The 27,295-nt window shown below is 51.0% G+C and overlaps 2 protein-coding genes across 2 annotated transcripts in view; one reads left to right on the top strand and one right to left on the bottom strand.

Annotated features, from left to right (window-relative positions):
- The window catches only part of huwe1 (HECT, UBA and WWE domain containing E3 ubiquitin protein ligase 1), a 221,466-nt gene that overhangs the window by 190,262 nt on the left and 3,909 nt on the right, over nt 1-27,295 (top strand). The window contains 18 exon segments of the mRNA XM_059643207.1: nt 1,074-1,362; nt 2,400-2,544; nt 3,096-3,657; nt 10,430-10,889; nt 12,035-12,153; nt 13,685-13,841; nt 14,774-14,906; nt 15,289-15,491; nt 16,141-16,268; nt 18,654-18,750; nt 19,231-19,389; nt 19,498-19,743; nt 20,252-20,369; nt 21,993-22,133; nt 22,761-23,048; nt 25,129-25,234; nt 26,777-26,894; nt 27,031-27,212. Of these exon segments, the coding sequence (XP_059499190.1) occupies nt 1,074-1,362; nt 2,400-2,544; nt 3,096-3,657; nt 10,430-10,889; nt 12,035-12,153; nt 13,685-13,841; nt 14,774-14,906; nt 15,289-15,491; nt 16,141-16,268; nt 18,654-18,750; nt 19,231-19,389; nt 19,498-19,743; nt 20,252-20,369; nt 21,993-22,133; nt 22,761-23,048; nt 25,129-25,234; nt 26,777-26,894; nt 27,031-27,212 (3,651 nt within the window).
- The window catches only part of nprl3 (NPR3-like, GATOR1 complex subunit), a 95,320-nt gene continuing 88,292 nt past the window's right edge, over nt 20,268-27,295 (bottom strand). Inside the window, exon 14 of the mRNA XM_059643204.1 lies at nt 20,268-20,444. Within this exon, the coding sequence (XP_059499187.1) occupies nt 20,360-20,444 (85 nt within the window). The 3' untranslated portion in view covers nt 20,268-20,359. The remainder of the gene's footprint in view (nt 20,445-27,295) is intronic.

Raw genomic sequence — 27,295 nt, 5'->3', positions numbered from 1 at the left:
TGGGGTGGGGTGGGGGATAGTTTCTCATGAGCCCTGACTAATATTGTCGTCACCTTGTCATCTGGACCTTGGGCTGTTTATGTAGGTATTGTGATATTTCCAGATCAAAATGGAAAGTCGTTACCCCGTGCTCCCTCGCTCTCGCGCTGCCTCGTGCTCTCTTTCCTCCTCTCTTCTCTCCTCTTCTCCCCCCCCCCCTCCGGTTTTTGTCACCCCCTGCTTCTCTGGGAACAGCCATTACAAATATTCAGCATCCTCCTTTGCTGTCTGCAGTGATTTCAATTCCTCACTCCCTCTTCCCTGTGCTTTTTGTTTTGTGTTTTGTTTTATTCACCACCTCAGTTTGATACTCATTCTGAATCCAGGGTTTGATTTGAGAGGGCCAGGGGTAGGAACAGCAGCAGGTCAGGAAGGCAGCTTACCCCCATCCTCTGAAGGGGATTGTTGGGTATGGGTGCTAAATGGTGGCCTGGTCCGCGACGCCTGCCTGTGAACTAATGTTCAACCAGAACAAATGGCTAATGGTCTTCGTGGTTCATGCTGTGGATTAAGAGGCAGCCTGGGATCGTGGCATCACGTACATAGCTGAGTACCCTCCTCTCCCGATCCTGTGTGTATTTACGTACAGAATCTGAAATCTGAGCTCTTGGTCCTGATCTTGGCCCTTTCCACTGACAAAGGCCCCAGCTGAAACCCTGTCTCTCCAGCGTAGCTGTATCGGGCAGTCTAATACTCTGTCGTTGCGCAGTCTTACTAATAAGGCAACTCCACTCCTCCTCCACTTTGCCCTCTCTCCCAGTTAAGTCACAGCTCTCTCTGTGTCTCCCTTCGTCCAACCACTTCCCCCACTGCTCAAAATCCTGGCTGTGCTCTCACTGCCTGCAACCCCCCCCACCTCACTCTCAGCCTACCTCCACAACCCTCCTAGTACAGTGTGTAATATTCTCTCTCTCTCTCTCTCTCTCTCTCTCTCTCTCTCTCTCTCTCTCTCTCTCTCTCTCTCTCTCTCTCTCTCTCTCTCTCTCTCTCTCTCTCTCTCTCTCTCTCTGCCCATTCCATTTGGTCTCCTCCAGGTACTGGCCCAGCAGCGAGTAGAGCAGCAGCGGAGAGAGCTGGCACAGACGGCCAACCCTGACACTCCGATGGACCCCGTCACCTTCATCCAGACGCTGCCTTCCGACCTGCGGCGGAGCGTGCTGGAGGACATGGAGGACAGCGTGCTGGCCGTGATGCCACCGGACATCGCGGCTGAGGCTCAAGCCTTGCGCCGGGAGCAGGAGGCCAGACAGCGGCAGCTGATGCACGAGCGCTTGTTCAGCCACAGCAGTTCGTCTGCACTCTCCGCCATCCTGCGGAGCACAGGTACCCAGGCTGCTTCCCACCTCCACCGTCTCTGAGAGGAACCATCTTCTGCAACAAACCAAAACTGTGGAGAGCGAAAGCAGCGTTAAATGTTTCGGGTCCAGTGACCCTTCAGAACAGAGGTGTGCTGCCAGATCTGCTGAGTTTTCTGGCAATTCCTGATTCTGTTTCTGGTTTTCCTGCATTCGCAGTTCCTTGCTGAGAACAAAGAAATCTCAGCAGGTCAGGCAGCATCCATGGAGAGGGAGCAGCTGACATCTCAAGTCTAGATGATTTCACCAAAGTTGAAGAGCAGGCATCTAGATATGAAACATTAGCTCACTCCCTCTCCTCAGTTGCTGCCGGACCTGCTGTGATTTTGTTTTCAGTACAGAACCCAGCATCTGCAGTAACTTGCTCCTCCACAGTTCTTGTTGGTTTTTTGTGTTTGTTTAAAAATGACTGCATGACACAGGGTCGAACGTACCATCAGTGACTGCTTCTCCTTCCTGGTGTGCTCAGCTGGTCCTCTCGGTCCTCCTGAGCTCCATCTAAGGGCTTGGCCTGCACAGTTCCAGCTAAAATCGAGGAGTCATGTTTTTAAAAACATGTTCTCCCTCGCGGTATGTGGCTGTAATTTGCTTAGGCCAGCATTTGTTACCTATCCTGAATCGGCTTGACTTGCCAGACTGCTGAAGCAGTCAGTCACATCACTGTTGAGGGCCACATTTAGGAGGAGTGTGGCCACCTTTTTACCCACACTCTCATCTATTTGCAAGCCTCCCCATCCCAGCTGCTTGTGATGCCACTGTCCCCCCCCCCGCCCCGCCCCCGGCCGGAGACTGGGGCGTTTTCCCCAGTTAGAGCTAAGCTAGGGGGCAGTTCTTGTGGGGGTGCCTAACTGCTGCCCCTCACTCCTCGTGTCGCCAGGGGGTGGCTGGTGCCAGCTGTGCCCCTGGAGTGTTTAACAGTGTTCCTCGTAGTTGTGAGCCACAGCTACTGCAAGATGTGCTTTGATTTCTAACTGTCTTCTCCCCCTGCCCTGTTTTGTGCCGTAGGCTTCACCGGGCGCCTGGGAGGAAACAGAGGGGTGCAGTACACGCGCCTGGCCGTGCAGAGAAGCGGAGCGTTTCAGTGGGGGAGCAGCACCCACAACAGGTACACCACGCGCAACACATTGGCAGGACCCAGGTCCCACGACAGGTAATCGGAGCAAAGCTCTGCTCCCAACACAAGGCTCGGGTCCTCGTTCTTAGCCGACTCGTCGCGCGGTAGGATTCTGCTGCTGGGAGATGTACCGTGATAGGGGCAGGGGGTGAGGCGAGGCTGTAGTGATGTCGAGGGAATGGGGGAGCTGGTCTGTTTTAAGGAGCGGTTTACTAGAGGCATGGCAGGGCATGACAGGGTAGGTAAATAAGGAGCGCAAGTTTTAAATAACTACTGAGTGAACCAGAGGGAGCACGGGCACTGTTTCTGACCGGGATTTGAGAGATCTGGAGTATGCTCCCTGTAAGTGGAGTGCAAATAGTTTCAGTAATTACTTGCAGGAGGAAATGGGGTAAATGATTGTAAAACTATGTAGGTGGATGTGCTATAGCACCGTTGGCCTGAATATCTACGTCTCTATGGAAGGATTGCTTGAAGATCTGCGTCTCGAGGCATAGCGTGTACGGTTTGAGCTGCTACTTTGAATGGGGGCTCCTGTTGACACGTGACCTGCGTATTCCTCTTTCCCCTTCCCCGTCCTCCTGCAGGGCGTCCAGCAGCAGCAACGTGGATAGTTTGCTGCGACTGCGAGGGCGCCTCCTACTGGACCACGAGGCACTATCCTGCCTGCTGGTGTTGCTGTTTGTGGACGAGCCGAAGCTGAACACCAGCCGCCTGCACAGAGTCCTGCGCAACCTGTGCTACCACACGCAGACGCGCAACTGGGTCATCAAGAGCCTGCTGTCCATCCTGCAGCGCAGCAGTGAGAGCGAGCTGTGCATAGAGACCCCCAAGCACCCCGAGGAGAAGGGCAAGAAAGCCACCAAGCCTGGTTCTGGCGCGCAGTCTACCGCCGTCGCGGCCCATGACCACCGGCCGCTGGACCTGCTGCACAAGATGGAAGCCAAGACCACTAGCCAGCTGTCCTGGCTCTCTGTGTCCATGGATGCTGCCCTGGGCTGTCGCACCAACATCTTCCAGATCCAGCGCTCCGGTGGGCGCAAGCACTCGGAGAAACATGTGGGCTGCGGCTCCACTGTCCACATCCACCCTCAGGCTGCCCCTGTGGTCTGCCGGCACGTCCTGGACACCCTCATTCAGCTTGCTAAGGTGAGATCGGCTACAGGCATCCCGGGGCTGGGACAGGTACAGAGTGAAGCCCCACCCCTGCTTACGCTGCTCCCCCATCAGCATGGGATTAGTACGGAGTAAAGCTCCCTCTACACTGCTCCCCCATCAAACACTCCGAGGACAGGGACAGCGCGGCGTTAGATACAGAGTAGAGGTGCCAGCGATGTGGCTGACTCTTAACTGCCATCTACATAGAACATAGAACATTACAGCACAGTACAGGCCCTTCGACCCTCAATGTTGTGCCGACCTGTCATGCTGATCTCAAGCCCATCTAACCTACACTATTCCATGTATGTCCAAATGCTTGTCCAATGACGCCTTAAATGTACCCGAAGTTGGTGAATCTACTACCGTTGCAGGCAAAGCATTCCATTCCCTTACTACTCTCCGAGTAAAGAAACTACCTCTGACATCTGTCCTATATCTTTCACCCCTCAATTTAAAGCTATGCCCCCTCGTGCTCGCCGTCACCATCCTAGGAAACAGGCTCTCCCTATCTACCCTATCGAACCCTCTGATTATTTTATATGTTTCAGTTAAGTCACCTCTCAACCTTCTCTCTAATGAAAACAGCCTCAAGTCTTTCAGCCGTTCCTCGTAAGACCTTCCCTCCATACCAGGCAACATCCTAGTAAATCTCCTCTGCACCCTTTCCAAAGCTTCCACATCCTCCTTATAATGCGGTGACCAGAACTGTACACAATACTCCAAGTGCGGCCGCACCAGAGTTTTGTACAGCTTCACCATAACCTCTTGGTTCCAGAACTCGATCCCTCTATTAATAAAAGCTAAAACACTGTCTGCCTTCTTAACAGCCCTGTCAACCTGGGTGGCAACTTTCAAGGATCTGTGTACATGGACACCGAGATCTCTCTGTTCATCTACACTACCAAGAATCTTACCATTAGCCCTGTACTTTGCCTTCCGGTTACTCCTACCAAAGTGCATCACCTCACACTTGTCTGCATTAAACTCCATTTGCCACCTCTCAGCCCAGCTCTGCAGCTTATCTATGTCTCTCTGCAACCTACAGCATCCTTCATCACTATCCACAACTCCACCGACCTTAGTGTCATCTGCAAATTTACTAACCCATCCTTCTACGCCCTCATCCAGGTCATTTATAAAAATGACAAATAGCAGTGGACCCAACACCGACCCTTGCGGTACAGCACTTGTAGCTGGTCTCCAGGATGAACATTTCCCATCAACAACCACCCTCTGTTGTCTTTCAGCAAGCCAATTTCCGATCCAAACTGCTATATCTCCCACAATTCCATTCCTCCGCATTTTGTACAATAGCCTATTGTGGGGAACCTTATCGAACGCCTTGCTGAAATCCATATACACCACATCAACCGGTTTACTCTCATCTACCTGTTTGGTCACCTTCTCAAAGAACTCAATAAGGTTTGTGAGGCATGACCTTCCCTTCACAAAACCATGCTGACTATCCCTAATCAATTTATTCTTTTCTAGATGATTATAAATCCTATCCCTTATAACCTTTTCCAACACTTTACCAACAACTGAGGTAAGGCTCACTGGTCTATAATTATCAGGGTTGTCTCTACTCCCCTTCTTGAACAGGGGAACCACATGCGCTATCCTCCAGTCATCTGGCACTATTCCTGTAGACAATGACGAGTTAAAGATCAATGCCAAAGGCTCAGCAATCTCCTCCCTGGCTTCCCAGAGGATCCGAGGATAAATCCCATCCGGCCCACGGGACTTATCTATCTTCACCTTCTGAAGGATTTCTAATACCTCTTCCTTGTGAACCTCAATCCCACCTAGTCTAGTAGCCTGTATCTCAGTATTCTCCTTGACAACATTGTCATTTTCTAGAGTGAATACTGTTGAAAAATATTCATTTAGCGCTTCCCCTATCTCATCTGACTCCACACACAACTTCGCACTACCATCCTTGATTGGGCCTAATCTTACTCTTGTCATTCTTTTATTCCTTAAATACCTATAGAAAGCCTTAGGGTTTACCCTGATCCTATCCGCCAACAACTTCTCATGTCTCCTCCTGGCTCTTCTGAGCTCTCTCTTTAGGTCTTTCCTGGCTACCTCGTAGCCCTCAAGTGCCCTAACTGAGCCTTCACATCTCATCCTAACATAAGCCGCCTTCTTCCTCTTGACCAGAGATTCCACCTCCTTCGTAAACCACGGCTCCCGCACTCTACAGCTCCCTCCCTGCCTGACAGGTACATACTTATCTAGGACACACAGGAGCTTTTCCTTGAATAAGCTCCACATTTCTAATGTGCCCATCCCCTGCAGTTTCCTTCCCCATTCTGTGCTCCCTAAATCTTGCCTAATCTCATCGTAATTGCCTTTCCCCCAGCTATAACTCTTGCCCAGTGGTATACACCTATCCCTTTCCATCACTGAAGTAAACATAACAGAATGGAATGCGTTGCCAGCAGCAGTTGTGGAAGCAAGGTCATTGGGGTCATTTGAGAGACTGCTGGACATGCATATGGTCACAGAAATTTGAGGGTGCATACGTGAGGATCAATGGTCGGCACAACATTGTGGGCTGAAGGGCCTGTTCTGTGCTGTACTGTTCTATGTTCTATTGTGATCGCTATCACCAAAGTACTCACCCACTTCCAAATCTAACACCTGGCCAGGCTCATAACCCAGTACCAAATCTAATGTGGCTTCGCCCCCTGTTGGCCTGTCTACATACTGTGTCAGGAAGCCCTCCTGCACACTCTGGACAAAAACTGACCTATCTATGGTACTTGAACTATAGTGTTCCCAGTCAATATTTGGGAAGTTGAAGTCCCCCGTGACAACTACCCTGTCTCTCTCACTCCTATCGAGAATCATCTTTGCTATCCTTTTCTCTATATCTCTGGAGCTATTCGGAGGCCTATAGAAAACTCCCAACAGGGTGACCTCTCCTTTCCTGTTTCTAACCTCAGCCCATACTACCTCAGTTGACGAGTCCTCAAACATCCTTTCTGCAACTGTAATACAGTCCTTGACCAACAATGCCACACCTCCACCCCTTTTACCATCTTCTCTGTTCTTACTGAAACATCTAAATCCCGGAACCTGCAACAACCATTCCTGTCCCTGCTCTATCCATGTCTCCGAAATGGCAAGTTCACCCACCTTATTCCGGACGCTCCTGGCATTGAAGTAGACACACTTCAATCCAACTTCTTGGTTGCCAGTGCCATCTTGCTTCCCTGAAACTTGATTTCGGACCACCCTACTCTCAACCTTTTCTATAGTCGAACTACAATTTTGGTTCCCATCCTCCTGCTGAATCAGTTTAAACCCACCCGAACAGCCTTAGCAAATTTCCCCCCCAGGATATCGGAACCCCTCTGGTTCAGGTGAAGACCATCTTGCTTGTAGAGGTCCCACCTACACCAGAAAGAGCCCCAATTATCCAAGAATCCAAAACCCTCCCTCCTGCACCATCCCTGTAGCCACGTGTTCAACTCCTCTCTCTCCCTATTCATCTTGGGGCCTGGGATAGGGGTGAGAGAGGAGGTGTGGGGACAGGTGTAGCATTTCCTGCGGTTGCAGGGGAAGGTGCCGGGTGTGGTGGGGTTGGAGGGCAGTGTGGAGCGAACAAGGGAGTCACGGAGAGAGTGGTCTCTCTGGAAAGCAGACAGGGGAGGGGATGGAAAAATGTCTTGGGTGGTGGGGTCAGATTGTAGATGGCGGAAGTGTCGGAGGATGATGCGTTGTATCCGGAGGTTGGTGGGGTGGTGTGTGAGAACGAGGGGGATCCTCTTTGGGCGGTTGTGGCGGGGGCGGGGTGTGAGAGACGTGTTGCGGGAAATACGGGAGACGCGGTCGAGGGTGTTCTCGATCACTGGGGGGAAAGTTGCGGTCCTTGAAGAATTTGGACATCTGGGATGTGCGGGAGTGGAATGTCTTGTCGTGGGAGCAGATGCGGCGGTGGCAGAGGAATTGTGAATAGGGGATGGAATTTTTGCAGGAGGGTGGGTGGGAGGAGGTGTATTCTAGGTAGCTGTGGGAGTCGGTGGGCTTGAAATGCTAGACTTGCCCCCACACCACCCCCCTCACCCCGATCCCAGGCCCCAAGATGACATTCCACATTAAGCAGAGGTTCACCTGCACATCTGCCAATGTGGTATACTGCATCCACTGTACCCGGTGTGGCCTCCTCTACATTGGGGAAACCAAGCAGAGGCTTGGAGACCGCTTTGCCGAACACCTCCGCTCAGTTCGCAACAAACTACTGCACCTCCCAGTCGCAAACCATTTCCACTCCCCCTCCCATTCTTTAGATGACATGTCCATCATGGGCCTCCTGCAGTGCCACAATGATGCCACCCGAAGGTTGCAGGAACAGCAACTCATATTCCGCCTGGGAACCCTGCAGCCTAATGGTATCAATGTGGACTTCACCAGTTTCAAAATCTCCCCTTCCCCAACTGCATCCCTAAACCAGACCAGTTCGTCCCCTCCCCCGACTGCACCACACAACCAGCCCAGCTCCTCCACTCCACCCACTGCATCCCAAAAGCAGTCCAACCTGTCTCCGCCTCCCTAACCTGTTCTTCCTCTCACCCATCCCTTCCTCCCACCCCAAGCCGCACCCCCATCTACCTACTAACCTCATCCCACCTCCTTGACCTGTCCGTCTTCCCTGGACTGACCTATCCCCTCCCTACCTCCCCACCTGTACTCTCCTCTCCACCTATCATCTTTTCTCTCCATCTTCGGTCCGCCTCCCCCTCTCTCCCTATTTATTCCAGAACCCTCACCCCATCCCCCTCTCTGATGAAGGGTCTAGGTCCGAAACGTCAGCTTTCGTGCTCCTGAGATGCTGCTGGGCCTGCTGTGTTCATCCAGCCTCACATTTTGTTGCCTTTCTCCTGTACTTGAGGAGTGACTACCTCCCTGTAACTCCTCTCAATAACCCCCTCTGCCTCCCGAATGATCCGAAGTTCATCCAGCTCCAGCTCCAGTTCCCTCACGCGGTTTTCAAGGAGCTGGAGTTGGGTGCACTTCCCGCAGATGTAGTCAGCAGGGACACTAGTGGTGACCCTTACCTCCCACATTCTGCAGGAGGAGCATTCAACTGCCCTGACCTCTGTTCCCATTATTCTAAATTCCCAAAGAGACTGTTTAAAATAAAGAATAAAAAATAAACTAGTTACCTCACCAATCAGGCACACAGAACCTTTTTTTTGGCTAGAGGAGGAGGATGGGTGGGAAACAATACCCAGGTACTGTTTCGGGTAACGCAACCACACAAATATATTACCTCACTCACTCACCAGTCCCATGTCGGCTCTTGCTCAGTGTCCCTCCGCCTATTCACGAGGTAAGCTTTTTAAAGATTCAAAAACCGTGACTCACCGGCTTCCTGACAGGCTCCTGCTCGCGCTGCAACCAGAAATGGAAGGCACCAGCACTCGGTAAGCTTTTTGTAGATTCAGAAACAGTGACTCACCGGCTTCCCGACAGGCTCCTGCTCCAAGCTCCCGCTCGCACTGCTGCTGCAACCAGAAATCTCTGTAATTAGAGATGGGCAATAAATGCTGGGCCCAGTGAGCAAAGCCCGTGTCCTGTGAACAAATTTAAAATGACCATAGAGAGAAATGGCGCAGGTTTGGGAAATCAGGATGTGGAAGTCGTTTGTGTAGAGAAATATAGAGCTATGTAGGCCATGAGCAGTAACTACACACCAAGATCTAATACAATCCTGGGGGCGTGATAATGGGAACTGCAGATGCTGGAGAATCCAAGACAACAAAGTGTGGAGCTGGATGAACACAGCAGGCCAAGCAGCATCTCAGGAGCACAAAAGCTGACGTTTCGGGCCTCGACCCTTCATCAGAGAGCATGAAGGGTCTAGGCCCGAAAAGTCAGCTTTTGTGCTCCTGATGCTGTTTGGCCTGCTGTGTTCATCCAGCTCCACACTTTGTTATCTACAATCCTGGGGGCGATTGTAATCTGCAGTGAGATTGAAAAGGATTTGCTGGGCGAAGGCAGCTTAGATGAGCTCATAGATTGCAGCATATGCTCAAGACAACTCGAGGGGCACAATCAGTCAGAATAGGATTGAATTGCATGCTCGGTTTGAGGGAGAGGAGCAGGTCTGAGCCTCCTGTTTTAAACTTGTATGAAGGCAGTTGAGGGTGTGAAGGCCAAGATAGCTGAAGTGAACTAGCAAGTTAGATCAAAGGATAGAGATTTAGGGTGTTATTTCAGCACTTTCCAATGAGAAAGAGAGAGTGTGTGTCACTAAGGAGAGACCACGTTGCCATGCTCATCTGAACAAGTTTAAGATAGATCAGACTTGGAGGGAAGAAAACGTAATTGCACAAAGGCAGCTTGGAACATTACTGCAAAGAAGCAAGGTATGACTAACAAAGTTAACAAGGGGAAAAACAGTGAGAAAGGGCTTGCTAGAATATAAAGATGGACAGTAAGAGTTTCTCTAGATATTTTAGAAAGCATCACTGGAACTCTTCAAATGAGCAGAAACAGAACCTTTGAACTGAATTTTAAGGCAGAGGTAGGGCAGTTCTTGATGACTGCGCACGTAAACTGTTCTCCAGTTTTGACAGGAGTAATAAGATCAGCTGTGATCTTGTGGATAAATGGGATAGGCTTGAGGGGCTGAGTAGCCTATTCCTGTTCCTAAATGTTGGAGGTCTGTTTAGTCCTTGGAACAATGGGCCAGGCAGAGAGGAGCAGTTTGATCAGCTCTGTAAGTGTAAGTTGTACTTTGTTCCAGGTCTTCCCAAGCCATTTCACGCAGCAGAGGACCAAAGAGGCCAGCACCGAAACCGATAAGGAGAAGTTGAATAAGCAGTCGGCCAACAGCCCGTGCCTTGGTCAGCCAGTGGGCGGAGGGGGTGGAGGCGGAGGACCCAGCCTGGGCATCTCCACAGACTTCTGGGACTTGCTGGTCAAGCTGGACAACATGAATGTCAGCCGGAAAGGCAAGACCTCGGTGAAGGCCACTCCATCCTCCAACAGCGAGGGCGAGAACGGCCAGTGCAGCCTGGAATCGTCACCCCTCGGCCAGCTGATGAACATGCTCTCGCACCCAGTCATCCGGCGCAGCTCGCTGCTGACAGAAAAGCTTCTGCGGCTCCTCTCACTCATCTCCATTGCGCTGCCTGACAAGGCAACAGAGGTCGCAGTTAACCACGGTGGCACCACTGAAGTGACCCTGGTTGGCTCCGTCACATGTAAGCTCTCCCGGCCTCCTCATCCAGCCTGCCACCCTTGCACATGTTCGCGCACACACATCTTGAAGCATACATAGCGTTAGGTTCAAAGTAATGTGCCCTTTACACTGCCCTCCAGTTTAAATGCTCCCAGGCAGGGTCAACTCTGCTCCCTCCACACTGTTCTCCCACGGACAGGGACAGCACAGGGTTAGATACAGACTCAAGCTCCCTCTACGCTGTCCACCCCACTAAACACTCCCTATGCTGTCCCCCCAGTCCCTGGGAGTGTTTAGTGGGGTGGACAGCGTAGAGGGAGCTTGAGTCTGTATCTAACCCCATGCTGTCCCTGTCCGTGGGAGTGCTTGATGTGGGACATGCAGGGAGAGTTTGACTCTGTATCTAACCCTGTGCTGTCCCCCCCAGTCCCTGGGTTAAATGCGGAGCAAAGCTCCTGCTACACCGTCCCCCCCCAATCAAACACTCCTAGACCAGGGGCAGCACGGGGTTAGGTACAGAGTAAAGAATGCCCCACCTGCATCAGTAATAGACTCGCCAACTTTAAGGGCATTTAAATGGTTGTTGGATGAACATATGGATGATAATGGAATAGAGTAGGTTAGATGGGCTTCAGATTGGCCCTCTATGTTGCGCTGACCTGTGAAACCAAAGGGCCTGTACTGCACTGTAATGTTCTGTGTTCTAAAGCACTCTCTACACCGTCCCCACCAAACACTCCCAGGGACAGGGACAGCACGGAGTTAGATACAGAGTCAAGCTCTCTCTACCTGTTTAAACTGAGATTGAACTTCCTGTGTTCTTATAAAGTGGAAGAAAGGTACCTCCTCTCTCTTGTAAACTGGGAGTAAAGTTTCCTGAACACTTTGTCCCAAGCAAGCGTTCCAAGGGCAGTTGAGGTTCTGGTTAGATTAATGTTAAATGCCTGACTCGCTGTCCTGTTAGTGAACTTAAACAGAGTTCCATTCTGGGCTAACAGCCCTGAAAGTGCTGAATCAGAGCGCACTGTTACAGCGGGGAGAGATTTATACTTGTTTTAACTGAGCCCAGCTTGTGCTGTCCACGCTCCTGTCTGCAGGGGCAAGTGCACTCTCACCGCTTACCTCCATCACTCGGTTGAATATAACCGGCTGTCCGTGTCTCACCAGCTCCTCCAAAAGCAGCCAAGTCTCCAGCCAAAGCCACACCAGAAGGAGCAGCAGGTACCAACGAGAGCAAGATCCAGAGCTCTGGCTTGACGGAAAAACAGTTGCAGCTTTCCGTGGAGGTAATGCAAGGCATTTAGCGTGGGTGTCCTGTCAGCTTGAAGTGCCCAGCATGTGGAGCTGCTCGCGGCCCTTCTCACTCCATCTCACCTGGCACCATTGGCTTTCTCTTGGTCCTAATGTCTGTCAAAGCCTCTGGGTGCCTATCCGTGAGTGGTTTGCGTTTCCTGTACCTATCGGTTCTCCAGTCAGGAATAGCTTCATCCAAACTACATCTGTTCACTGGGCACAGTGGGGAATGGTGTTCCCTGGCCCTTTCTCTACGGTTGTTGAAGGGTTGTTGCCAACGGTAATGAGGCCAGCATTTTTCTTTTCGCTTTCTCCCGTGACTGCTCTCACCCTGAGTACACCTGGTTGCCTTGCTGCAGCTCTTTGAGAGAGAGGCTGACAGTTAATTGTGTAGCTCTGGGTCTGCGTTCTCCATGAGCCAGCCTGGGTAAGAATGGACAGTTTCCTCCCCCAAAGGACCTGAGTGAATCATATGGGTTTTTTGTGCAGAATCCAGTGGTCATGTGGTCTCTGTGACCAATGCTGGCTCCTTATTCTGGATTCAATTTCAGTTGAATTAGCTTTATTGTCACCACTCTCGTGAGTGAGTGAAAAGTTTGTGACACCACTTACCGCACTGTCGTGGGTGCACCAGAACCTTGGTACGAAGCTTAAAAAGTTCACCATTACAGACCTCCTCACTTAAAAATAGTGAAACTAAAATACTCATCATTTCAATGCTATAATCTGTGATTGCAGAGCCATGTCCTCACAAGGACTCCACCTTGCTCCCACCAACTTGCCAGCTGCCCTGGGCTGCTGCTCTTATCTCACGAGCGCCCCCTCCCCTCCCACCCTGGGCTTCCTGCTCTCGCTGCTTCCCCCACCAACCTGCACCCAGGCGACTCACTCCCAGCCACCAGCACCATTGGTTAATATGACCATGAATCCATTGCCAAATTGTCAGGGAAACCCACCTGGTTCACTAATGTGCTTCAGTGAAGGGAACTGCCGTCCTTACCTGGTCTGGCCTACGTGTGACTCTAGACCCACGGCAGTGTGGTTGACTTCACTACCCTTTAGGCAATTAGGGATGGCCAGTAAACCCAGTCTCAGATACCCATGCACCCTGGATGGATTAGAAAGAAACAAGGTTCAAGGGCAGCTAGATGGGCTAGCGATAACCACAGCCTGAGAATTAATTTTTAAAGAAATATAACCATGCTGCGATGCATTCAAGAACAGCTGCTTCCCCACTGTTATCAGACTTCTGAATGGACCTCTCAAATTTTAGAGTTAGTGCCTTACTGCCTATGCACCTTGTCTGCAGCCGTAACATTGCATTCCTCACTTTGTTCTGTTACCCTGATGCATTTTGTATGGTATGATCTTCATGGAAAACAAAACTTTTCACTGTACCTAGGTACACGTGACAGGAATAAATCAAATCAAATCGTTATGTAAAGACTTGGAATTTCTAACCTTACATGGGACTGGCATTCTCCGCTTCCTGTGGTAACCTTCACTCTATATGTTGTGTGACAGGTGCTGACCTCGCACTCGTGTTCAGAAGAAGGCCTTGAAGATGCTGCAAACATCCTACTGCAGCTCTCCAGGGGCGAGCCAGGAACCAGGGACACTGTCCTGAAACTGCTGCTCAGTGGAGCCCGCCAGCTGGGATACACACTCTGCCAGCAGATAGGTACCAGCCTCTACCCTTTCTGACACTGCATTGCAAAAGAAGCCCCCTATTTCTCCCCACTTCCCGATGTCCGCATGTTCTCGCTCACTGTCTCTCCTGCAGGCGCGCGCACTCGTCTCCCTCTCCTGACTGTAACCAGTGGGGTACGATTTTTGACCTTGTCCACCCCAGTCCAATACTGGCACCTGCACATCATCACTCCTCCCCTCAGCATTATAATAAGTTTTCAAACCTGCCCTCAGGCCAATTGGCCCAGTCTTTGCTCCTCTTAGGAAGGTGAATGAACTTGCAATCATTTAGCGTGTGTGTGAGAGACTCTGAACCTGTTAGAACATTGCTACTTTCCTTCTGGCCAACTTTCCCCCCTGAGCTCCACCTGCAGTGGGTGATTCGCTGTTGTAGCGACCGTCAGAGAACCTGAGTACCGCCGACAGCTCAGCCAGCGATATCTCCGTGAATAACCGTGGACCATCTCTAGGCTTCACGCTTAACACGCTAAATAAAAGTCTGAAAGAACTGTGGGTGATGGGAATCAGAAACAAGAGAAATTGCTGGAAAATCTCAGCCATTCTGGCAGAATCTGTGCAGAGAAGTCAGAGTTAACGTCAGTATGCCGAGCTTTTCCAGCAATTTCTTGTTTTATTTCCCAGTGAATGTACTGTTTGAATGCAGAGTGTCCACAGCTCCACATCTCCCTTGGATTTATCACAGAATTGACCAGCGCTCATTACAGCTGGGCTCCCTCTAGTGAAAGGACCGTTCAGTCCTACACCTTTCCTGCCTGAGATCCCTGAATGTTTCATCCCCGACTCTCTCATTATCACTTCTCTTACTTTCCTCCCTCTCTTTGGCGATGTTGAGTTGCTTCTGCCGCCTTTCCAGACCGTGTTTCCCATTGAGCCTGCATTCTCTTTGCCCCTTGGGTCACTCAGGTACCTTACTGGCCGAGCTGCGGGAGTACAACCTGGAGCAGCAGCGGAGAACCCACTCAGACGGCCCTTCTCCCGACGGAACGCCGGACGACCACCCCCACCTGACAAAGCTGAAAGGGAAGATGCAGAGCCGGTAAGAGCAGATGCCGGAAGCAGCATTCCCTCGGATTTACTTTCCCGGGAATCCTGTGCCATACACGGAGCCCCCACACGCCTCCCCAGCCTTGGCTGATCATGACCCGTCTGTCTGCAAAGCGTAGCTGCTATTTTGTTTAAAGAAAGCTAAATAAGGACGGGTGATGTAAGTTCCTGTAACAGTCAGGCCTGTTGAAATCTGCACCATTGAACCATTTTTGTGGTGGTACAGTGGCAAGAGTGGCTCAGTGGTTAGTGCTGCCTCCTCATGGCGCCAGGGACCTGGCCATGCGGGGTGGGGCGTACACGCAGAGTTTCGGAAGTGTCAAGTAAAGTTTGTTTCTTTCTGTCACACTCCCGTTCCTCCTCCTGCCCTGCAGGTTTGACACGGCGGAGAACGTGGTCATCGTGGCCTCGCACAAACGCCCGCTGGGTGGCCGGGAGCTCCAGTTGCCTTCCATGTCGATGTTGACGTCCAAAACCTCCACGCAGAAGTTCTTCCTCCGCATCCTGCAGGTCATCATCCAGCTTCGGGATGCCACCCGGCGGGCAAACAAGAAAGCCAAGGAGACGGGGCGGCTAGGTACTGGCGAACATACCGGTGGCAATAGGGCGGTGTTGTCGTTTCGCATGAGCATGACCCCACTGTGGTGTGCCCGTGTATCCCAGGCACCAGCTGGACACGGCCCCCATGTGCGCTCAAGAGCTTGGGGACCTCTTCGGACTAAAACTCCGGCTGCCCCCTATTGGCAGTGTCCTCCGGCCTTCTCAGGAGAATGCAACTGGCTTAGGAGTGCCAGTTATTTGTTGCCCTTTCCAGATTTCCGTATGTGGTCGTCGAGATGTGCCGTCAGTTTTAATTCTCCTGGTTTTCTTCTTGTTGCTCCTGATCAGAGCCATGTTATAACTGGCCGCACTGCTCTGCGGGCAAGTGCCTGGAGGTGGTGGCCCTCCGGTGGCATCGCTCCTGATCAGAGCAGGGGTGGGGTTGACCCACGTTATAACTGCCACACTGCTCTGCGGGCAAGTGCCTGGAAGTGGTGCCCCTCTGGTGGCATTGCTCCTGATGAGAGCAGGGGCAGCATTTAGTCAGGTTGTATCTCAGTAGTGAAATGGTGGGAGGGTGTACTGTTTCTTGCGGGCAGCGGTGCCATGAAGTGGAGAAACAAAAGTGACCAGCCTTCCTCTTTTCCCACCAACCCCCCCCACTTCTGTGTCTCCTTGTTCCTCAGGAACCTCAACGATGGGTTCGGCGAGCAGCATCCAGGCAGCTGTGCGGCAGCTGGAGGCTGAGGCTGACGCCATAATACAAATGGTACGTGAGGGTCAACAAGCCAGAAGACAGCAGCAAACAGCCATGGTTAGCATGATGCCTGTGCCGCTTGCAGGGCACTTATGGTTTTAGTTTCTTTGTTTTTTTTAAAATTTCTATTCCTCCTCTTGTCAACTGTGCATGGGATTGTTTTGTTTTGTTTTATTTGTAACCGGAGTGCCGTTTTAATTTGCATTTGTTTTGTGTTCTCCCACTGCCATCGCTGACCTCGTTCAGGCCCTCCCGTCAGTGACGAGCACCCCGGGAGTTTACTGTCAGTATCCTTTGCTCTAGAGGTGGCCTGTTCCATTTATTGTCACCCCCACCCTCCGGTTCTCCACTAGTTGAGAAAATGCACCACCGTTGGCTTTGTTGTGTTTGTATCGCACTCGGGGAGCACGTTCTGCCCAAAACATGGCCTTCCAGAATGTGATTTGGAATCGTATTTCTTGCCCTCGTTTTGTGTGTCTCGCTGTCGCTGTGTCTGTCTCGTCGTCTCTGGCTGTTTCTGTCTGTCTCTGTTAGAGCCTGAGATCACCATATCACCGAGCCCCTGATTACCAGCTCTCTTTACCAACACATTCATTAAATTAGTGATTTCGAGCAGGCTTGGAGGCTTATTGCCATGTGGCATGGACATGACAGGTCATGGAATCGAACACTGCTGTGTTGCGTTGACAGCTCACCCTGGGGGTGGAGTATAGGTGGGTACAAACATCTGATCATCCTCTACCCCACAGACAGGACACCACGCTCCGAGGTGTTGAGAGTGAATTTAACCAGCCTCTGCTGTTCAACCTGACCTCAAAACTCACCTTCCACTGACTCTCTGTGCCTGTATTTCAGCCAGACTGTTGCTCGCAGTGCTTTGTCCCTGCCACCCCTAGCTTGGTGGGCTGCTTTGGACTGGGACAGTGGAACTGCTGTCCTCAAGGGGCTCAGAAAGCTCTGTGTTGTGCTGAGGGGGAAGGCTGAAGTGGGTATGTGTAATCGGCAATGTGCTCCGCCATTCCCACCAGCTCATCGGTTAACGTGTTCCAGTTAAAGACAACCTGCTGTGTGTCAGTGTCTCCCCTCCCAACTCCCAGGATTTATACGCTCCGATCTCCGCTTGTGGCCCACATCAGTTCTGTTGGATTGACCGCCTGTGCTGATCCTGGTGGTGGGGGGGTGGGGTTGGAGAGGTCACTGTGCTTGCTTGGATGCATGTTGTCTCAGAATAAGAAATCTGGTGTAACCCGCTGTGTGACCTCTAGCTTGTTCTGCCTGCTGCTGTGCAGAAGCCACCTCTCATTTGACAAACCCTCAGTTTTGTTTTTCCCAACGTGTATAGCAGCTCGTACCTGGCCGTGTGTGCACAGTTCCTGACGATTGATTAACCCACCTTTGCCTTTAACCACTGCGAGCAGCTCTTCCTCTGGGGAATGATTTGCGTACAGGCTGTGTAGTTTCAAGCAAGCAGTGGTACCAGGTTAGCGGAGGGCAGTTACTAGTGGCTGATAACTCCAAATACAGGGGAGTTAGATACCAGTTCCCCAGCAAACTTTGAGAGTGAGAGCTTGCACTTTTTTACTTTTGGAACTTGCCCCGACTCCTGATTTTGTGGCTACTGGGTTTTTGCTTCTGGAGAAACTAGTGCTGAGCTGCTGCCTTGACCCGCTGTGGACACAAAACAAGTTCACCCATGATCCTGAGAGGAGTAATGTTTCAGAACCAAGGCCGGGTCTGCCTCCTGCCGCATGAGCAGATGATGAGCAGGAGTAGCTCTCATTGTTCCCCTGGGTGATAATTACCTCTCCTCCAACGTCATAAGGAGTAGCTCACCTGGCCTAATACAGAGTGGGTGCTTATGAGAGTTTGTTCCTCCTTATATATCAGTGACTGAGCTTTGAAAGCTCTTTATCGGATTTTTGAATTCTGTAGAAATGTGAGCCACTACTTCCTGTGAGGGGTGTAGGCGCGTGACAGCTTATGCTGCGGCACAGTCCCAGGGCTGGTGACAGCAGTAAAAGGTGTCATATCAGAGCTGTAGTTGTATGGTGCTCAGAGAGAGAAGGCGAAGGTATAATGAGTGTATTTTACCACTGACCCAGTGGAGTGGTATGGGATGGAGTGATGGAGAGATGTTCCCAGGATCACTAAATGAATGTGTAACCGATAAGGCTGTTTGGAGCGATTTGGAGTCAGGAGTGTTTTTCCACAACAGGGCGAAGGAGAGACTGTCCTTGCAAATAATCTGCTTGTTACCCGACTTGATTCTGTCAAGGCCGAGACCAAACTGGCACCAAGTTACATTGCCCTGCCAGAACTGGTTATTCTGACTGACCCTTCCACGCCCCATGACTCCTTCCACTTACTTTTGCTCATCTTCTTTCTCTTTTTTTTTCTCTTCCCCCTCCCCCCCCCACCCCGAATCTGTTCCTTCCGGTAAAGTCTGAGGCGAACCCAGCAGAAGGAGCTTCTCGAAGAGACGAATCTCCCATGGACGTGGACCAGCCGTCACCAGCTGCTCAGGAGTCACTGTCGCTTGGTACGTGCGAAGGGACGGGCCCGTCGAAATAAAGGCACACACTGCTGCAGAAACTCAGCAGGTCTGGCAGCATCTGTGCAGCGAGGAAGTGGAGTTAAGGTTTCAGTTCCAATGACCCTTCCTCAGAACTGGCAGATAGTAAACCAGATACAATCTAAGACTGGGGACCGGGAGTGGGTGTGCCAAAAGCAGCCAGGGTCACGGCAGGGCCTGGGCTGTGAGGACATGGGAGATGGTACTCGAGACCCTAAAATAGAACTCCGTGTTGAGTCCTGAAGGCTGCAGGGTGGAAAATGAGATGCTGTTCTTCCAGCATGCATTGAGCCTTGCTGGAGCACGGTAGCAAGCCCAAGACTGCGATTGTGGTTCTGAAAGCCCACTGTGTAGCATACCCCTCACCATCCCCTTCAAAAAACAATTACACCCAAGCAGTCACCAGTGACTCGCAAATGTCTCATTGCTTCGCGCCGTTCTCAGCAGGTTCTGACGGAAGCCAAGTGAGCGAGAAGGAGAAGGAAGAAGAGAAGCTGCCTGAGTTGCCGCTGTTGAGTGAGCAGCTGAGCCTGGATGAGTTGTGGGACATGTTGGGCGAGTGCCTGAAAGAACTGGAGGAGTCACACGACCAGCATGCAGTCCTTGGTGAGTCAGCGTTACAAAGCGGCAGCTGGCCTGCCTGTGTAGCTTTCTCTCGTTTTCATGCATGTGCATCTCTCTCTCTCTCTCTCTCTCTCTCTCCCCCCCCTGCAGTGCTGCAGCCCGCAGTCGAGGCCTTTTTCCTGGTCCACGCGACAGAGAGGGAGAGCAAGCCTCCTGTGAGAGACACGCGGGAGAGCCAACTTGCTCACATCAAGGATGAGGCACCGCCCCTCTCTCCAGCTCCCGTCACTCCAGCCACCCCTTCCTCCCTGGACCCGTTCTTCTCCCGTGAGCCTTCCTCCATGCACATTTCCTCGAATCTGCCCCCGGACACACAGAAGTTCCTGCGCTTTGCAGGTAGGTGACAGGCCAGGGGTGTGGAAAACAAAATGAGGGACTGGCCCTATAGGATTCAGATCAATCCCTGAGGATTGTTTAAAGGTGCAAAACTGAATATGTGTCTGTCTGGGAATGTTTGATGGGGACAGCTAGACGGAGTTTTATTTTCCATTTAAAAGAGCAGAAGGAGCTTTAATCTGTATCTAACCCTGTGCTGTCGCTGTCCCTGTCCTGAGAGTGTTTGATGGGAGGGACAGTGTAGAGGGAGCTTTACACTGTATCTAACCCCGTGCTGTCCCTGCCTTGGGGATGTTTGATGGGGAATGGTGTAGAGGAAAATTTACTTTGAGTAGAGAGAGCTAAACTCTGCACCGAATCCCGTACTGTGCTGGATGCAAGGAGATGAAATTTTTCATTAATTTAAACATGTCACAAAGTTCAAAAGTGGCTCCACAGACTTGGTTTGTACAAGAAGCTGCAAGTTGTTTCACTGATCCTGTGATTGTAAATTCTTTCTGTTTGCCAGAAACACACCGAACGGTGCTGAACCAAATTCTGAGGCAGTCGACGACACACTTGGCAGACGGCCCCTTTGCAGTCCTTGTGGATTACATTCGCATCCTCGACTTTGACGTCAAACGCAAGTAGGTTCATGTGAAGGTACAGCCTCTGGGTCTTTACTCCAGTGCCACTTGTGGACCATATTTGGTGGTATAGGTCTGTGGGGGAGAAACCCCTAGATCATTAGTCAAAGAGCCTGACAGTACCGAAACAGTCCTTTCAGTCCAACTAGTCCATGCTGAAAACATAATCCCAAACTAAACTAGCCCCACCTATATGCTCCTGGGCCATATCCCTTCAAACCCTTCCCTATTCATATCCTTATCTAAATGCCATTTAAACATAACTGTACCCACCATTTCCTCAGGAAATTCATTCTCTCTGTGAGCCGCCCATTGTTTTTAAAACAAAACTGCCCCAATACCTTGTTTAAATCTCTCTCCTCTCACCTTTGTCTTTTCCGTAGGATGGAGGATTTCAAGACTCTGACCATTAACCCTATCTATATTCCTCATTATTTTATAAACTTATTATGTTGTCTGTTAACCTGGCGGGGGGGAGCGGTGGGGTGAAGAAGAAGTCCCAGTGTTTCTTCAAAACTCTGACTTTACCTACCTGGCAACATCCTGGTAAATCTCTTACTGAGCCCCCTCCAGCTTAATAATATCCTTCCTATAACTGGGCCTGTCTTTTCAGTTTTCCTAATATCCTGACAACTTGGTTAAGATCCAGTTTTCTGAACTGCCTAAAGCCAAATTTGAACTTTTGATTTCAGGGTTAGTCTCTGGACGCAGCCATGCTCTGGAACTGATTTGTCCTCAGAGGTGACATCTCCCCCACACACGTGCAGGAAACCCCTGACAAGCTGAGTTGTTGCCTAAGAGTAGGGTCAGAGATAGGAGATAGAATCATACAGCAGGGAAACAGACCCTCTGGTCCAATTGGCCCACGTTGGCCAGATATCCCAATCCGACTCAATCCCGTTTACAGAATTTGGGCTGATATCCCTGTAAACCGTCCCCATTCATGTAGCCATCCACATTCCTTTGAAAAGTTGTAATTGTACCCACATCCTCTAGCAGCTTGTTCCATGCACCGCCCTCTGTCTCCTACTTTCAAGCCAATTTTGTATCCGCTTGGCTGGCTAGTTCCCCCTCCATTCCACAAGGTCTAACCTTACTAACCAGTCTACTGTGCAGAACCTTGTCAAACACCTTGCTGAAGTCCATATAAACACCATCTACTTCTGCCTTCATTAATCTTACTCGCCTCTTCAAAAAAGCTCACTGAAGTTAGTGAGACAATTTCCTACACACAAAGCCATGTTGTCTATCCCTAATCAGTCCTTGCCTTTTCACATTAATGTACATCATGTCCCTCCGAATCCCTCTAATAACTTGCCCACCGTTGATATCAGGCTGACTGGTCTGTAGTTCCCTGGCTTTGCCTTATACCTTTCTTAAACACTGGCACCACATTAGCCACCCCTCCAGTCTTGCAGCACCTCACCCATAGCTAGCGAAGTTGCAAATTCTCAGCAAGGGGCCCGGCAGCCCCTCTCTGTCCTAGCAACCCATAAAGTTCAGGGATACACCTGATCAGGAGTTGGGTTCCAGAATCCAGGCTCCATCACTTCCTCGCAGATTGCTGCCGGAGACCATCTGTCACCGAGTTGCTAACCTGGCCGCTCTGCTTCCTCTGGGCAGATACTTCCGTCAAGAGTTGGAGCGGTTGGATGAAGGAATCCGAAAGGAGGACTTGGCGGTGCATGTGAGGAGGGACCATGTCTTTGAGGACTCGTACCGGGAGCTCCACAGGAAGTCCCCGGAAGAGATGAAGAACCGGCTGTGAGTGTTTGTCCTCAATCCCTTCCTGTGCAAATCTGAGGAGACACCATAAATAGGGGACTTGGTAGTTTGGCAGCACCCTGTCTCCCCGTTCCAACTGCGGATGCACTGCTGGCTCTCCTCAGCTGCCTTGAGGTTGTGCAGTGTGGCCTATGGCGTTGTTGGCGCTGTCTGCCAGCGATCTGCAACTTCCGTCCTTCCCAATGCGGCTAAATCTTAGCTCCTGATCATGGACTTTTTCCCCCACTTGCCACTCGGTGCGAGTTTCGCAGGATACGGGCAGACTCCGAAGGCGGCTGAGGAGTCGCTTGCTGCGTGTGGGAGGGAGAGCGAAACCTGGGGGTGTGTGTCCGTTTCTGAAGAAAGAGGTTCACAGCTACGGAGGATTGGGCCTCCCAACCACAGAGAGATTGAAGTGGCATTCGATGGATGATTCACTTCATCAATTGAGCAATGTTTTTATTGCCTTCTTGACCTGAGTTTGTGTTTTTCTCTGGCCATGCCCTTTGGAGCACCGATGTGTTGGCCCCCGGCCTGTTTGCTACTTAGTGTTTTTATCAAGTGCGGCGTTTAACAGTTTAATCCACACGGCCTTTTCAGCTCTGTGTCTCAATGGCTGTCCTGCAGGTACATTGTGTTTGAAGGGGAGGAGGGGCAGGACGCTGGAGGCCTGCTACGCGAATGGTACATGATCATCTCGAGGGAAATGTTCAACCCCATGTATGCGCTGTTCAGGACGTCGCCAGGAGACCGCGTCACGTACACTATCAACCCATCGTCACACTGTAACCCCAACCACCTCAGCTACTTCAAGTTTGTGGGGCGCATCGTGGCGAAGGCTGTGTATGACAACCGCTTGCTGGAGTGCTACTTCACCCGCTCTTTCTACAAACACATCCTTGGCAAATCAGTCAGGTGCGTTCGCAAGGGCGCCCCCAAAGCCCCGTTCATCAGACGAGGCAGCCAGTTTGTGTGCGATTGGGCCGAGCTGGCGAAACTCAGCAGCTCTGGCAGCTTCTGCACAGAGACGGAGTTAACGTCTTGAGTCCTGTGAACAGAGTTGGTCTCTGTTGACGAGAGAGGGGGAGGAGAGGAGAAGACCAAGTGGGACAGACGTGGTAGGGTGCCGAGAGCGAAAGATGAAGGGAAGCGCTCGTGGAGAGAAGGGAGTCATTGTACTGCAAAACAGGTTGTTAATGACAGCCGCCTGCAGTGGGAAATAGACCGGGCGAGTGGCCTGAGGTATGCCATTGAAAATGAGATACTGTTCCACCAACTTGCATTGGGCTTCACTGGAACACTGCGACATGGCAGTTTTAGGGTGACAACAAGGCTGTACTGAAATGATTAGTGACTAGATGGTCCAGTTAATTCTTTACCAACAAAGCAGAGGCATTCTGCCAAATGCTGTTTGAGGCTGCATTTTAGTGTCATCAGTGTTGAGGAGACTGTGTTGGGGAGAAGCGAATGCAGAAAACTAGATTGAAAGAATTGCAGTTGAGTGGGTGCTTCATTACAAAGGTGTGTGTTGGGACCCTGGGCAGTGAGGAGGGAGATGTTCTTCAATTCTCCAAATGCGTGGGGAGGTGCCATGGGGCAGGGGGAGGGGTGGTGAGGAGTAACAGGAGGAGACTGCGGTGGCCTGGAGGGAGCAGTCCCTACACAATGCTGACTGAGGAAAGGAGGGCAAGGGAAAGGTGTATTAGTTTGTGGTATTCTGCTGAAGGTCGCAGAAATGGTGTAGGATGGTCCTTTGAATGCAGAGGCTGTGGTGGAGTGGAAAGTGGTGATAGGGGGAGTCCTGCCATTCTGGGATGGAGACAAAAGGATGAGGGCAGAAGTATAGGAAATGGGTCAAACATGGCTGAGTGCCCTGAATAACTGATGGACAGTCCTTGGTTGAGAACGGATGAGGACATGTCAGAAGCACCCATGCGGGTGAGTGGCCTAATTAGAATAGATGCGACAGTTGGAGAAACAGGGAGAATGGAACGGTGTTCTTACAGGAAGCAGGGTATGAGGCAAAGTAGTTTTGGTAACTGCAGGAGTCAGTGTGTTTGTAACAGATAATGGTGGACAGTCTGTTGTCATCCCCTCAGTTTCTATTACTGGCAAAGAGGAGGGAAAAGTCTGAGGTAGACTAGATGAAGTTGAGAGAAGATTGGAAATCAGAATCAAAATGTTGGAATTTTTCCAATTCTGGATGAGAGCAGGAAGCAGTGCCAATGACATCACTGAAGTACTGGGAAAGTGTTGTGGGAGGAAGCCTAAGAAGGACTGGAAAATGAAGAGGTGTATGGGATACATGAGAGTAACCATAGACACCACTTTCACTTGGAGAATGTGCTGCCTGTTGAGGGTGACCATTCAACAGGCAGCAGCTCCGACAGTGTGGCCCTCCCTCGGTACTGGGCCTGGGCCTGGATTAGATCATCGAGACTTTGGAGTGGGGCCTGGGGCAGGGGGTGCTGCTCCCCACTAGGGCACTGGCAAATGTTCCACGGGGTCATTCGTGTGCAGTCGGTCATTCTTGTGTTCATCGAAACCTGAGGCACGGAGGTGCTGCGATGCCACCAAGGTGTGGTATGTTGCTGTGCAGAGCTGTTAGATCAGAGTGTGTGTACCCCTGAGGAATTTGAAGCAAGACTGAGTTATTTAGTTCCATCACGGGGTGGGGCAAGGAGATATATTTGGAAACTGACGCCTGTGAGGAACACAGGAGAATCCTTGATGTTTTGAGACTCTGTTTCTGGTCATCGCATTGGGCTCACCGTCTGACCCAGCATGGTCGTAGGCAAAGGCAGACTATGTGGCAGGCATGCCGGTGCAGAATAACCGGAGCAGTTATGGATGAGGAGCCCAGATGCTGCTGATAGATTAACCGGGCTCCTGGTTGCATGCTGCATCTGGGGGGTCACTCACTAGCTCAGGTCGGGCTGGAAGCAGCACCTCCAGGGGAGAGCCTGATTTTGTAAACGCTTGCTTCTTGCCACAGGTACACAGACATGGAAAGTGAAGACTACCATTTTTACCAAGGCCTGGTCTACCTGCTGGAGAATGATGTTTCTACACTGGGCTATGAGCTCACCTTCAGTACAGAGGTACAGCCTTACCAACTTGAGCCCTCGCCCCCCCCTCTACAGTGTTGCAGGCCCTTCACCCATCTGACCTGGTTTGTTCCATTTGGGGCACCCAGTCTAATCAAACTGCCCCTCTTGCGCCCTGTACCCTTTCATCACCCACTCTTCCCCACCCCACAACTTCACTCCCTGCACCCTTTAATATCCAACCATCTAATTCCATTTCTCCCTCACACCCCACACCCTTTCAAATCCCACCCAGTCTAAACCCCCCTTCCCCTCACTCCCTGTTTAATATCCCACCCAGTCTAAACCCCCTCCTCTTCCCCTCACTCCCTGTTTAATATCCCACCCAGTCTAAACCCCCTCCTCTTCCCCTCACTCCCTGTTTAATATCCCACCCAGTCTAAACCCCCTCCTCTTCCCCTCACTCCCTGTTTAATATCCCACCCAGTCTAAACCCCTCTTCCCCTCACTCCCTGTTTAATATCCCACCCAGTCATAACCCACTCTTCCTCTTACGCCCTGAACCCTTTAATATCCCACTCCATCTCAATCTGCTCTCTTACACACCCTATATACCTATCTAATCCCACACTCCTGTTTATTCTCCCTGTTCTTGGGTAAGCCTTTCTAGTATTAGCCCCTTTTAAGAAGAAAAGCTTCTGACGTTGTGCAGAAGATTCCCATTCTCTCACATGTAAAGAGGAGGAGGTATCGAATAGAGGGGGGAGATTTTGCTAAAACCATACAAGACACAATTCAGGCCGTATTTGGATAGGGTCAATAGGGTGAATGGTTTTTGGTGCCTTTTATCTGGGGGAAGATAGACTGGCGTGAGGGGCAGTCCACAGAAGGCTGATCCCGGGTACGGAAGGATTGTCTAATGAGGAGAGGTTAGGCCTGTGCTAGTTGGAGTTTAGGGGAATGATGGGCAACGGTATTGAAACCAAAAAAGGGGTCTTGACAGGGAAGATGAGATGTTGAGTACATTTGGTCTGCACTTGTTGGAGTTTAGAGGAAACATACAGCACTCTTGGTGAAGGGGGTGCTTGATAGGCAGGTGGGGAGAGGTTGTTTCCCCTTGTGGGACAGTAGGTCCAGGGCACATCATCTCAGTGAAAGGTCACCCGCTGAACACAGATGAAAGATTTCTTGTCTCAGTGGGGTTGTATATCTACAAAATTCTTTACCACAGCAGACTGTTGAGGCTGGGACGTTAAGTATATTCAAGGCTGAGAGATTTTTCATCATTACAGGAATCAAGGGTTGTGGGGAAAGGCAGGAAAGTGGAGCAGAGGCTCATCAGGTCAACCGTGAATGGTAGCAAAGACCAGATGGGCTGAATGGCCTAGTTCTCCACGTGTCTTGAAAGATTGTGCAAGGTTGAATTGAACAGTGGAGCGGGTTTGAGGCACTGCGAGGGTTTAAGGCATTGATGTGGCCGTAGGGTCAAGAGAGAGGCCCTTTTCTTTGCCCCCTGTACCTCCTCCTGGGGGGGTCCCACTTCCTGCAGGAGGGAGGCACAAATCGCTTGAAAGTACTTTGCTGCTTCCATCACAGGTGCAAGAGTTTGGAGTGTGTGAGGTACGGGAGCTGAAACCGAACGGAGCGCACATCATTGTAACTGAAGAAAATAAAAAGGAGTACGTCCATCTGGTTTGTCAGATGAAGATGACCGGTGAGTCAGGCTGTTTGAACTGGTTTGTACCTGTGACTGGGGAAGGAGGCAGGAGGTGGAGATTGAGGCTGTGTTTGAGCAGCAAAAGCTTCCTCATAAAGATCTTGATTTTAGTTTCTGGTATGTCCTGGGGCAGGTGCGATCCGGAAACAGCTGGCTGCTTTCTTGGAAGGCTTTTATGAGATTATTCCAAAGAGGCTGATCTCCATTTTCACTGAGCAGGAGCTGGAACTTCTCATTTCCGGTTTGCCAACTATCGACATTGACGATTTGAAAGCGAACACTGAATACCACAAATACCAGATTAACTCTATACAGGTGAGGCCCCGAGCAGTTGTCATCGCCTGTCCACCATACTCTAAACATAGTGCCTTGTTATCCACGCCCAGTCAGACCAATCG

The sequence above is a fragment of the Stegostoma tigrinum genome, chromosome 49 (assembly GCF_030684315.1).
Source record: "Stegostoma tigrinum isolate sSteTig4 chromosome 49, sSteTig4.hap1, whole genome shotgun sequence".
NCBI classification, from domain to species: Eukaryota; Metazoa; Chordata; class Chondrichthyes; order Orectolobiformes; family Stegostomatidae; genus Stegostoma; species Stegostoma tigrinum.
The sequence above is the reverse complement of the archived record's forward strand: the minus strand, read 5'-3'. Positions and strand labels throughout refer to the sequence as shown.